General features: G+C 43.7%; 1 protein-coding gene across 2 annotated transcripts; it reads left to right on the plus strand.

Moving 5' to 3' along the window:
• Positions 1 to 7,966: 7,966 nt before the first annotated feature.
• On the plus strand, positions 7,967 to 12,913 carry LOC121455280 (mannose-binding protein A-like). Of its 2 annotated transcripts, XM_041662927.1 has the most exons (6): positions 8,005 to 8,089; positions 8,539 to 8,661; positions 9,425 to 9,585; positions 9,980 to 10,096; positions 11,458 to 11,532; positions 12,457 to 12,913. In XM_041662927.1, the coding sequence occupies exons 3-6, from the start codon at positions 9,429 to 9,431 to the stop codon at positions 12,828 to 12,830; spliced, it is 723 nt and encodes a 240-aa protein (XP_041518861.1). In that variant the 5' UTR covers positions 8,005 to 8,089; positions 8,539 to 8,661; positions 9,425 to 9,428; the 3' UTR covers positions 12,831 to 12,913. The 2 variants fall into 2 exon arrangements, with proteins under 2 accessions (XP_041518862.1, XP_041518861.1); XM_041662928.1 differs by lacking the exon at positions 8,539 to 8,661 and having other exon boundaries at positions 7,967 to 8,089.

A 12,913-nucleotide genomic window follows, 5' to 3' on the forward strand; every position in this document is an offset into this window, starting at 1 on the left:
TTAATGAATTATATATTTTTTTTTAGTTTTGAGCCATCTTTGAATTCCTGCACTATGTCATATTTTGTCTGATATTTAATATTCTCATGACATTTACATTGTGTCAGGGACTCTAATGTAGATGCTATCGTTCTTTTCAATTATAACTTGGAATATTGAAGTGCAAAGTGGTGAAGATTATTTACAAGTTCTCCCATGACCAATCTGTAGACTAGTGAAAATAGGGAGTCAGATTCCCGAGGCTGTGCTATAAGTGTGCTGCTGGGCTTTAATAACTAATTTTAAATTATGTGGTTTTGTATGTGTGTTTCTATACACACACACACACACACACACACACACACACACACGCACACACACACACACACTTTAAGAGTTCTCTTCTTACCTGTAGGGAGGAAGATTCTTGGTCAGTACCAGGATGAGAGGGTACAAGGAGGGATAACTAACACTAAGGATTTTTGAAACAATCATATGGAAACTTACTGTTTTATAATCTTCATACAGCTATCCACGTAAAGGAGTCTAATTGTATGTAACCTACATAGGAGGTTATGCACATCCTAGAAGCCATAGTTTTCTAGGTAAAAGCCCAGTGCCAGGCATAGGATACTTGCCCTCAAGTTGTTGGTCAGAGATGTTCCAGAGTCTCCTAAATCAGTCCAGGCTATTACCACTGCTCTTGGTTGCACATCCTGCAGCTGACGACACCACACACATTGACCACAGGACATGGATAAATCAAGCTGGCACTGACAAGAGAGCATTCTCAGTGATGACTAGCTTTCACAGTACCAGAAGGTCCCATGTAGGGTGCTGGGAATGGGAGGGATTCATCAACAGTCTTAACCAAAAGCAAACCCTGTGAACTACAATAATGACTGGAGTATTCGCCCATGGGTACAATAGCAACATGAATGTTCTAGGGACAACCAATCACTTTCTGATTGGATTTAAGGCATGCTCCACAGGAGAAAACACACACCTAGTACTAGAAATTTGGCCAAGAACCCAAGGTTGGGGATCTCCTAGGTCCCAAAGGTAAAGTTATTACTATTATTATGCTAAATGAATATAATATCAAGCTTTTCTTTAGATTCATATCTCTTAACAATAGATTAATGCAGCTCTCAAAGCACATCAAAGAAATTTCATTGTATGGTGGATTGTGGTTAACCCAGAAAGTCACAACTGGTCAAGGTGCTGAGAATAAGTGTCAGTAGCCATAAATGGGATATCTATATGACTCTCTCTCCCCACACCTCAGGGATTAGCACAAAAGGGCTGTAAAGATTGTGAGAGCCAGAGGTCAGGGAGGGTCAGAGTAAGACAGTGTTTTTTGGATATGATAGGAACTGCAGAACTCAGCTCACAGTAGCTGTGGTTGCCTGCATAAGATCTGCAGAAGATCAAGCCAGTCAACATTCTAGCATGAGTTGAGAGAGGGTCATGAGACCCCAACTCCTGAGGAAATAATGACAATTGTTTCTGGGGAAAAATAATCAGGTTTCTTTAAGAGAGTGGTTTTTGGTAGGAGACTACACTCCAGCAGGTAGTCCAATACCCAGGAATATATGGGCAGCATAAACCTGACATGATGGGTTATTTAAAAATAAAGAAGATTGGGAAGTTGAAGAAGTAAAGAGGTAATGGTGGACCTGGGAAGAGTCAGGAAGAAAAGTAGAGATAATTACAGTCAAAATTCATTGTCTGAAATTTGAAAATAATTAATAAAATTATCAAAATAAATGAGTTATTTGCTTATGTCCTTTTGAATTTTGATTAGCAATATTTAATCATTTGAGTACAGTTTTATTTTTTAATTTTTTCACTTTATTTATACTTTCATACAATACATCCCAACCACAACCTTTCCTTTCTCTACTCCTCCTAGTCCCACCCTACTTTTTTTCTACCAGATCATTGCTCCTCTCTTTCTCTTCAGAAATGAACAGGCCTTTCAGGGATATCACGGTATAAGAGGATCCAATAAGACTAGGCACAAACCCTCATATCAAGGCTGGATAAGGCAACCCAGAGCAGGCAAAAGAGTCAGAGATATTCCCAAGTTCCACTGTTAGAAGTCTTACAAAACCTGCAAGTTAATGTATGTAATGTATGTGGAGAGGGCCTAGCTCAGACCCATCCAACTTCTGTGATTGCCTCTAGTCTCTGTGATGTCCCATGAGCCCTTTTTATATGATTCTGTGAACTGTGTTCTCCTGGTATCCTTGACCCCTCTGGTTCCTACAATCTGTCCCCTTTATCTTCAGGGTTCCCTGAGCTCCACCTAATGTTTGGGTGTGGGGCTCTGCATCTGTTCCTATAAGCTGCTAGAGAAAACCTCTTGGGTGACAATTGGGCTAGGCACCAATGTGTGCATATAGTAGGATATCATTAAAAGTTATTTCATTGACTTTTTTTCAAATTGTGTTTGGTTCTACCCAAGGTCTCTGGTCCATCCAGGCAGTGTCAGGCATGAGCTTCCTCTCATGGTATATGCCTCAAGTTAGACCAGTCATTGATTGGCCACTTCCACAGGCTCTTAGCCTCAGTACATCTTGCAGGCAGGACAAGTTGTGGGTCAAAGGTTTTCTGGCTGTGTTGGTATCCCAGACCCACTACTGACTGGCTTGTCTGGTTACAGATGATGGCCAGTTCAAGCTTCTTATCCTCTGATCTAGGACTGCACACTAGGGTCATCTCCATAGGTTACAGGAAATTTCAGCTGCACTAGGTTTCCACATCACCCCACAAATGCCCCCATATTGCAGTCTTCTTTCCCAATACTTCTTCCCTCTGTCCCTCCCTATAGGAAGATAAGGCCTACAAGGCTGAGAGATGAGCCAATCTGGAGTCTGCTTGAGGGCCTAGCAACAAGTGTTGTTAGAGGTCCTGATTATGCCTAGCCAATGAGTGGCAACTATACAATGTCAATGGATCAGACAGCAGCCTGGGTGCTGGGAGTAGAGTGTATAAGGCTCTTCCCATTGCTGAATAAACAAGTCAGCTGTTGGCCTTTTACTTGACTCCTGGTATCTGGCATCTGGTTGATGCCACAGCTTCTCACACCCTCTCCCAAGGGAGCCAGCAATATCTCCCTTCCCTATGTAGTCTATTAGACATAACATAAATTTATGTTGTCAATTGTACCTATATCAGCATAATATTCCATTTCTTTATTGATTTGTCTATTTATCATACTGTTTCTATAGTTATTTGTAATGTGCCAATTAGTTGATAAAAGAAGTCACCATCTCAGATGCTCACAAGAACACTCATTTTTCTTTCTTATGCTGTTTTTTTTTTTCAGTGTGCTGAACTTTGAAAATATTGGTTGAAATTCTCTGGATTCAACAGAATAGGCTGGGCCCAGAATGTCTAGGCGAGTTAGTATTTATTCTGTCATACAGTGGCTCCCAGCAGCGTATTCTTTCTAGGGCTAGGAAAGAAGCATAATAGGTCACACTCAGCCTGTGAGCACCCTTGATGCTGCTGCTTCCTTCCAGCTTGCTAGGTCATAAAGCCAAGTCAAACATCAGAAGGGCTAAATGTTTATTCCTGGGGCTCAAGTAGAGCCCTCTGTAATGTACTTTAGCAATGAAATGGACACAAAATTCTATAATAAGAAAGAAACAAAGGAGTGGAAATAAGAAGTCAAACTACCATTGTCATGCCTGCCAAATATTTATTTATATGACCAGTTACATTTTAATTTCTACTTCTGATTTTTTTCATTAATATAATCATTACCCTTTTATCTTTATTTTTTTGTCATGGGGTCTTGCAACTAAGGCAGGCTGGATACTCACTATATAGTCCAGGATGGCTTCCTATCTCAGGCTCCCCAGCACGATAGTCACTAGTATGTGCCTCTATACCAAGCCAGATCAAGACCTTCTTCTTGTTTCTTTGCTTATAATACCCTTCTCTTTCCGACTTTAACCACCTTTGCCTGAGTCTGTAGCATATTTAGAGTGATTTTTATGTAAACCTTTAAGTTTTAAACCCCCACATTTGGGAGTGTTCTACCCATTTGATGTATTCAGTAAATGCCAGTTCTCTTCTCAGCCTATGGGCCCAGAAGTTGTACCAACAGGGAAAAACCCGGCCCTGAGAGGTGACTTCTTAACAATGGGGGCCCTTCCAGGTACCTGGCAGGCTCCTTCTAGCAGGGGTGAAGAGGGGACATGGCGTCTTGAGTAAACATGGACCAATGACCCTTGAATAGCCAAAATACCAACCACAGAGTCATGGGAAGTAACCTGGGCCCACTCTATTCTGGGGGAAAACAAACCTCTCACATTATTTGGTAATATAAAAGGTTTCAACGAGTGGATGTGAGCTTGGAGGAAGTCAGGCATGAAAGGTTATGTCAGGGACTTGGGCCACTTGATCGGCCTCTGACTGCAAGCAGTGGATTCTCTTTCAACCCAAGATCAAGAAGCCTTGGACTGTTGGCCGCCAGGCTTCTTTCCTCCCTCTCTTACTGGGTCTTTCTTATGTGTCCAGGCCTGGGTTATACTCTGGGGACAACAAGCGAACTGTATGTAGTTCCTGCCCAAGGAATCAAGTATCAGCACTGGTGGAGTGGGTCCCGATGTCAGCTCTGCTAGCCAGGAAGTCACATGGGCTGCAGTGAGGACATGCTGCTGAGAGTGTGTTTGTTTCAGAGGGCTTTCTTGAGAATTTGCAGTTTGGGGGCACTCTGCCAGGTGATCAGGTTACCTATGAGCTAGCTGGGATCCTCTTATTTCGCCTGGGCTGGAACTGTGCTCAGACAAGGTAAAGCCATTCCAGTGCTGACAATTCTCAGTCCTTAGAACCCGAGAATTGATATATAGACTGGAGCAGCAGAGCCTTAAGACTCCAGACTTTGAAGGCAAAAAGCCTGTTACTATAGGCTCTAGAAGCAAGAGACTTATGGATCTGGGCACTTAGATTGGAGACTTATGATTCTGGGATTTAACCATCAGGAGCCCCATAACTTACTAGATATTTTCAAGTTTTGGTTTCTAACACCATTGAGTATCTACAGGAGGCAGCATCAAGCAGCAGTAGGCTGAACCTTTGTAGTGGGAAGCGGCGGGGCTGCGTCTCGCCACCTGGCTAGCTTTATACCTGGAATAACTACACAGAAACTGTATCCTTTTAAACACTGCCTGGCCCATTAGTTATAACCTCTTATTGGCTAGCTCTTACATATTGATAACCCAGTTCTAATATCCGTATTGCCACTTGAGTGTGGCTTACCGGGACAAGACACGGGCATCCATCTCGGAGAGCAGTCAATTTCTTTTCGGCACGCAAACCAGAAACAGCAAAAAGCTGTCTTAAATTCTCTCTCCCCTTTTTTTTTAAGCCCTCTCAGCTTTTACGTGGAGTTCATTACCACATTGGGTGCCACTCTGTTGTAATAAGGAGTAGCGGGCCACTTCCCGCCACCTGGCTAGCTTTACCCAAAATAATTACACACAAACTGTATTCTTTTAAACACTGCCTGGCCCGTTATCTGTAGCCTCTTATAGGCTAATTCTCACATCTCGATTAACCCATTTCTAATAATCTAGTGTGCAGGATCCTGAGCCCTTGACAGCAGCTAGTGTTACAATTCTCAGATCTAGAGTTTCTGAGACCATTGGCCATGAAGGCTTGGTAGGTCATTGAAACCCTCCCAATGACCCTGGCCTACATTTGCTCATCTTCAGTTCTTCACAGACTTAGTTGGCTCCATTGTCTCTGCTCTCAGTTGTCTCTTCTCTAGCTTCTCTCTGGATTGCTTCAGTTGCCTCTTGTCATGAATGCTACTACCATAATCAATGTGGCAGTTGTTGCTTCCTTCATCCCTGTCCTCACCTTCTTCCTCTGTGTTATCAGCTCAGCACACTGTAGTGATTAATGGTAAACATGAAAAGTTGGCAAGGAAAGAATACTGGATTGAAGCCTTTGTTGAAACTGTAGGGGAGGCAGTGAGGCAATGAAGAAGAGTTCTTTCCAGTTGTCTCACAAATCTGACTTAAATAGTCAAATGTGTTTGTACCAACAACAGGTTTTTATGCAAATGAAACCTGCTGTTTGTAGCAGTCAGCACAATCCCTCATACAGATAAGGGATTACATCTATTTCTATCACAAGGGTACTTAATATGAATGAAAGTCTGCATTTACACCATCACAGGCCTTCTACTGGATTGCCATGGAAAGCGGTCCCCATCTGGTCTGAGAAGAATTGGTTATAGGCTATCAGCAAGACTTATCCAAAAATGGCCACTCCAAGCCATTTGAAACATTCATAGTTAAGACTATGCTTTGAGAGTCAGAATTGTGGTTCAGCAGCAGGCTGCTGTGTAACTTCCTCGAATGTAGTGTTCAAAGATGATGCTGTTATCATGGAAGTTCTTCTGGTCATATGTCTTATAGTACTTGGCTTAAGGAACAACCACAGGAGGGCCTTCCAATTAGGGAATCAAGTCATCCTGCTCCCCAATATCTCAGCTTATTTAAAAGGTGGTGTTTATAACCTTAACAGTATTTACAATGCTGTAGCAATGTTTACATTCTGCCCATGCCCCAGGGAGAGGTTGGTCCTTCTATCTCAGGCAGACAGCATCAAGAGAACAAAACTCCTATTTGTTCATAATAATTTAAAAGGTGCGTGGTAAGGTAGGCAGAGACAAAAGGATCTCAGAGAGTTCACAGCCAGCCTGGTCTACATAGTGAGCTCTAGTATGGCCAGGACTTTATAGAGACCTTGTCTCAAAACAAACAAACAAATAAACAACAACAACAACAAAATAGATATGGGGTAATCAATCATTAGGCAACCAAATAATCAATTTTACATGTGAACAAATAATAATCTGCAATTAAATCAGAGAATTAAAATTTATCAACACAGCATTTATTCAAAATTGAGTGTTTAGGAAAGCCCATTATCTTGAGATAGCTCAGCTGAAATCCAAATAGTAGCCAACACTCAAAGATAGAAGGAGCAGAGAGGAGAGCTGTGCCACTGGCCACATTCAATCTGAATTTATTATCTACACATATTTCTTCTCACGAGGCTGGAGAGATGGCTCACTGGCTGCAGTGGACATAGGTTAGGTTTCTGGTGCCTATGTGGCAGCTCATAATTGTCTGTATCCCCAGTTTCAAGTTATTTGATGCCCTCTTCTGGCCTCCTCAGGGTTAGTCATGCACAGATGCATACACATACATGCAGACAAAGTATTCATACCCCCCCCCCCAAAAAAACAAAGAAAAATTTTAAAATCTATATTCCTTTTCTCTTATGCCTAGGTCTGGAATATGCCTGACGGAGACATTTAATACATGTTCTGAATGAAGAGGAAAAAGGGAAGTGACTCAGGAGCTTATCTAATTCTACAATAAATGAAACACAAACGAAGGGGTAGCTGATTGTCTCAGAGATACCACATGGCAGGTCTTCTCCTTTCCTAATGGAGATGGAGGAAAGCAAGGGGAGAGGGGAAGTGAAGGGGAGACTTGGAGGACAGGAGGGAGGGGAAACTGTGGTCGTTACGTAAAATAAATGGGAAAATGTTATTAATAAAATAAAATAATGACACAAAACAAAATTAAACAAAACAAAATAACAAATGGAGGGGCAAACTAGTTACAGCAACCGACAAGAGTTATGTGCTTCTGTGCACATGCATCCATATCTGTGTACACCTGATTGCAAGGGTTGGTCTAGTTCAACATTTATGAGTGTTTCTTGTGAAAAGAATATCTTGACGGAGTCCTGGCAAGAACCTATGGTTCTAGACAATCAGAGTGTCTAAGCTGTATGGGTGGAGATCAGAGAGGGAACACAGTGGTAGGAAGATTTTTGAATATTAAGGCAGAGAACTGCACAGCACTGAGCCAAGATACAACTAGCATCTGTGAACAGCTGCCCAGTTACAACATCCTTGAAGATAGTTGCTTATTAATCTGGGGTTGAAGGACAGTCCAGCTTGGTCCCTAATCACCAGGCTAATAGGCCCAGCATTGAGGAAGCAGCTACCAGAAGCTGGACTAGAGGGGCAATTTTCCTTCTACTACCACTTCGCCTTAAAGAAACACTAGTAAGTCTTTTCAGGATAAAAATGGTGGGATCCTGGGTTTGGAGTCTGGCTGCTGAGCTTGAACCTTATAAGGTCCTAGTAAGGGTCTAGTGGGGTCAGAAGGCTTGTTTAGGCCTGTATCTTTTTCAGATCTGGGCTATCCGTGCTCTTTCTAGATCTATGTGACCGTGTGCAAACTAAAGGACAGTCATTTTGTAAGGAAAAAATAGAAGAGAAAGGAGGGGTGGTGTCATCGCATGTACAACCCACGTGTGACCGTGGATGGTCTCCAGGGTGATTAGAGGACTTTAAAAGATATCTACAAAATCTTGAAGGGGAAAGATGGAGGAGGATGTGATCATCCAAAGTGTTTTCAATCTGGTCACCTCTGCTGTGTGCTGGAGAAAGCAGCAGTTACGGGAACTGACAGATCAGTTAAGCAAGGGCAGGTGCCATGGTTGTTTATCCAGGATCAAGGACTCTGGGACAAAGCAGAGGGACAGCCCTGGGAGGCCAGTGACTCAGAGTGGGACCTGGACGGCACAGATTGTTCTGCTGGGAGAAGCAGCGTGCGGAGCACCCTCCAGGCCTGTGTGAGTAGGCATTGTAGGATCCTGAGCTCTCCCTAGCAGAAATGGCTTTCTGGTATGATCTCAAGCCAAGAGACTTTTTCTGTGTAAAGGGTCCATGATCCAAGGAAATGCCACTTTGAGTGTGTTCTGTGTCCAGCAAATGCCTGGCACAAAACAGAGACTTTGTACATGCTACTGACCAAATGTTGGGAAAATAACCACAAATTTGAGAGTCAGTGAGGCCTAAGCATGTAAAGTAGGAGTTTTAAATTGAAATATAAGCCATATCTGACTGAGAAATAAACATTGTAGGCCCTTATGTACCCTCTCTATGTCTAGTTTGAGGCTTCCTGGGGAAGGGAAAAAGTGGGGAACTGGGACTCCTGTAAAATAGAAGAGGAGACAAAAGACAGAGATCTATGGTCTCTTGAGTGCTGGGCATTCTACATTTCTGTTAGAGCACATTAACTCAGCTGGTTTATAATTTTCAGTCTATAGAGCCGCACAGTGATGTGTGCCTCACCTCACCGCAGGGACTTTGGGTTTCTTGGGAGAACAAGTCCTTGTCCCTTTGCAGCCTTCTTGACTCTAGCCCTGATCTGACTCTTACTTTTGTTGCAGTAGCCTCATGTGTCACCTGCATTAAGTAGGTCAGAGCCAGACTGTGTGATATCCCTCACATCTGCTGTCCTCAGCCCAGGGGGTAGAGTGCCATGACTAAGAGCAAGTGACATGAAACAAATCGTGGCAGAAATGGTCTTATTCACTTTTTTTCCCCTCTAAGGACCATGCTCCTGCTTCCTTCGCTACCTGTCCTTCTCCTGTGTGTGGCAGGCATATCCTCTTCAAAGTCACAAACTTGTGAGGACGCCCTGAAGACTTGCTCTGTCGTAGCCTGTGGCAGAGATGGGAGAGATGGACCGAAAGGGGAGAAGGGAGAACCAGGTATGTAGCACTGTGCTCTGGCTTTCTACACCTTTCCTTCCAGTGGGAAACTGTTCTGTGTCCCCACGGATGGAGTTCAGGGACCTGGGAGACTTGGCTTTCATTATGGCAGGTGTTCTTCCCTTCAGAATGATCTCTTTATAGTGTCACTGATTCCCAATCAAAAAGCTGTGCTTAACTAACAGCTTTCTTGAGTTTCACTTTCATGTAGGGAGCTGTGAGGAGGCATTGTCCCTCAGGTATCCAGACCTGGGAGTTAGAAAGCTCTGTTTACTCTGAGTGACCAATAGCCAGCTCTTTGGCTCTTTCCTGGAGTTGATAGGAATCAAGGCTTGAACATGGGAAAGAGAAAGAGGAAGAATCACCAGGTCATGCTGCCTTTATCTCCCAACAGGTCAAGGGCTCAGAGGCTTGCAGGGCCCTCCAGGAAAAATGGGGCCTCCAGGAAATGTAGGAGCTCCTGGAAGTTCAGGACCAAAAGGCCAAAAAGGGGATCCTGGAAACAATGCAGGTATGAGAATACTCCAGCATGACTAACTTGATGGGGGTCCTACGAGCAGAAGGCCATGTTGAGGTGCCTCTGGTCCTGATGCCTCCCCAGGAGATGCTCAAACTGCTTCCTGACTGAGTGTCACTTGGGACTTATTGGGACCATGTACCCTCCAGTGCCATATCCCCATCAGTTCTCCTTAGGACATGCCATTAGCATTTCCTCAGATGAAAGTCCAGCATGTTCTCTAGGCTATGCGGGAGGAAATGTGCCCCGCCCCCTGTCTACTGTCGGAAGAGTTGCATGAAAAAGATCTGTCTCATCAGACTCCCCAGTAAAGAGGAATAGAATAGCAGAACAACTGTTCTGAGTGAAACAAAGAAAATTTGGTATAAACAGAAAGAAGACTGGCAGCCCTCCTGTTAATATCTGTCCATCACTCTGCCAAAGGAATTGAATGTATTAAAGAGTTTACCTGGAAGTTGGAAAGATGCCACAATTGGTAAAATGATATACAAGCATGAGGACCTAAACTCAACTTCTGGAGCCCATATGGAAAACAAAAGAAGGAAAATCTCTCTCATTCTGGCACACATTTGTAATCTCAGCTCTGGGGAGGCAGAGACAGGCACATCCCTGGGGTTTGCCAACCAGCTAGTCTGGCCTACTCTCCAAACTCTAGACCAACTAGAAAGATTGCCTCTAACAAAGATGGTTCCCGAGGAATGACACCCTAGGTTGATCTCTGACCTTTACACATAGACACAGACATAGCAACACACACGTGTACACATACATACAAACAGCAGAGAGAGAATTTACTGGCAATGAGAAATAAAAAAGAACTGCAAAGAAAAATCACAGGCTAATGAGTATTCTTTTTTCCCCCATTTGCTTATTTAGCTGTCATATTTTTTTCTGAAACAATCTTACTTTTTAGTTAGCCTTAGCATGCATTTGTATAAAAGCACTGATGTACGTACATATTCATTTGTGTGCAAAGAGATATGTAAGGGTATCCATGCGTCTGTATGTGGGTAGAATCCAGAGGTCAAACTCAGGTATTGTTCTAAGATAGAATCCATCATTTTTTTTTTTTTTGAGGCAAGGTCTCTCACAGGCCTGAAACTTACCAAGTAGGCTAGACTAGCTGGTCAGTGAGCCCCAGACATCTACCTGTTTGTGACAATCTGGCACTGGGATTCCATGCCTAGCTTTTATACAGGTTCTGGGAATGAAACAGGTCCTTGTATTTTCATGGTAATCACTTTGCCTACTGAGCTTTCTTCCAGGTTATGATCTCTTTATTCCTCCCTATCCCTGTGTCTGAGTCTCAGGTTAAAGTTTTGTCACTAAGTGCCCTCTTCCTGATGCTCTTGTAGAGGTTGAGGCAAAGGTGCGGCAGTTGGAGGCAGAGATAAGGACCTTGAAATCAGAACTGGAGCACACCAAGAAGTGTAAGTTTTCCCTCAACCCCCAGGGTGTTTTTCCTACAAAGGGATCTAGGGTTGGGGAGAGTGACAGATAAGTAACCCTTCTGAATGCTTACTTTACCACAGTTTCTGTGAAGGCTTGCTGTTTTCTTGTGATTATATTTTTTTGTAATATTTCATTCAGTTTCCTCACCATTATATTATACTTGCCTTGGGACTGGGAGGTTGCTCAGTGAATAAAATCACATGCCACACAAGTCTGATGATTTAAATCTAATCCTCAGAACCTAGAGTGGGACAAGAGAATCAACTCCCCAAGGTTGTTCTCTGACCTTCACACAAACACTGTGGTGCGCGTGCGCGCGCGCGCACACACACACACACACACACAGATACATAGATGGGAGGGGGAGAAAAACACACACACAAAGACACACACACACACAGAGAGAGAGGGGGCGGGAGAAAACACACACACACACAAAGACACATAATTTTTAAAAGTTATTATACTTCAGGAAGTATAATAATTCACTCCATATCATACAGCTTGCAGACAGCAGCAAGAAAGGGTTGGGTGGAAGTCTCTTTTTTCCATCTTCTTTGCAGTTTGCTCCTCACTTACTGTTCTTACCTGACAATTGGTTCCTTTCTCTTATTCTGGTGCCCAAATGAGGTGGTGGAATCCACGTGTGCCACCTTGTGCTCACCTGTGCTGCTGTCTGGCTCTGACTGACATTGATGTCAATAGTGGGCTATCCCAGGAGGGTCAGGCTGTTTTCAGAAGGCTGTGGACACCTTCCCTGGCTTGGTGGTTGTTCCTGGTCATACCCTCTTCCTAGGTTCTGGCCTAGCATCAGACCTGAGATTTGAATTCCCAGGGGGACATTTTCAACAGGTCCTGACTGGACTCTACACCGAGTAAAGTGTCCTCTGCTCTGATTTCAGTGCATGCCTTCTCAATGGGCAAAAAGTCTGGGAAGAAGCTATTCATGACCAACTATGAAACTATGGTCTTTTCCAAAGTGAAGGCTCTGTGCACCGGGCTCCGAGGCACTGTGGCTATTCCCAGGAACGCTGAGGAGAACAAGGCCATCCATGAAGTGGCCAAAGGCAACGCCTTCATAGGCATCACAGACGAGGTGACTGAAGGTCAATTCATGTATGTGACAGGGGGAAGGCTCACCTACAGCAACTGGAAAAAGAACGAGCCCAACGACCATGGCTCGGGGGAGGACTGTGTCATCATTGTAGATGATGGGGTCTGGAATGACATTTCCTGTCATTCTTCTTTCATTGCTGTCTGCGAGTTCCCAGCCTGAGGAAGCTGGTGCCTCCATCTTCTCTTTGGCTCCTCTCTGGACTCTCAGTTGCTTCCAAAGAAAATTCAGTACTGTTTTCCCAA

The sequence above is a fragment of the Microtus oregoni genome, unplaced genomic scaffold (genome assembly GCF_018167655.1).
Source record: "Microtus oregoni isolate MIOR12 unplaced genomic scaffold, Mior012 000013F_ref0000133, whole genome shotgun sequence".
In the NCBI taxonomy this organism is placed as follows: Eukaryota; Metazoa; Chordata; class Mammalia; order Rodentia; family Cricetidae; genus Microtus; species Microtus oregoni.

What these genes read in the sequence shown, in the direction of transcription:
- LOC121455280 (XM_041662928.1), top strand. Translation starts at nt 9,429, where the DNA reads ATGCTCCTGCTTCCTTCGCTACCTGTCCTTCTCCTGTGTGTGGCAGGC. An exon ending in GGATCCTGGAAACAATGCAG is followed by an intron (nt 10,097 to 11,457) that starts GTATGAGAATAC and finishes ATGCTCTTGTAG; the next exon opens with AGGTTGAGGCAAAGGTGCGG. An exon ending in ACTGGAGCACACCAAGAAGT is followed by an intron (nt 11,533 to 12,456) that starts GTAAGTTTTCCC and finishes CTCTGATTTCAG; the next exon opens with TGCATGCCTTCTCAATGGGC.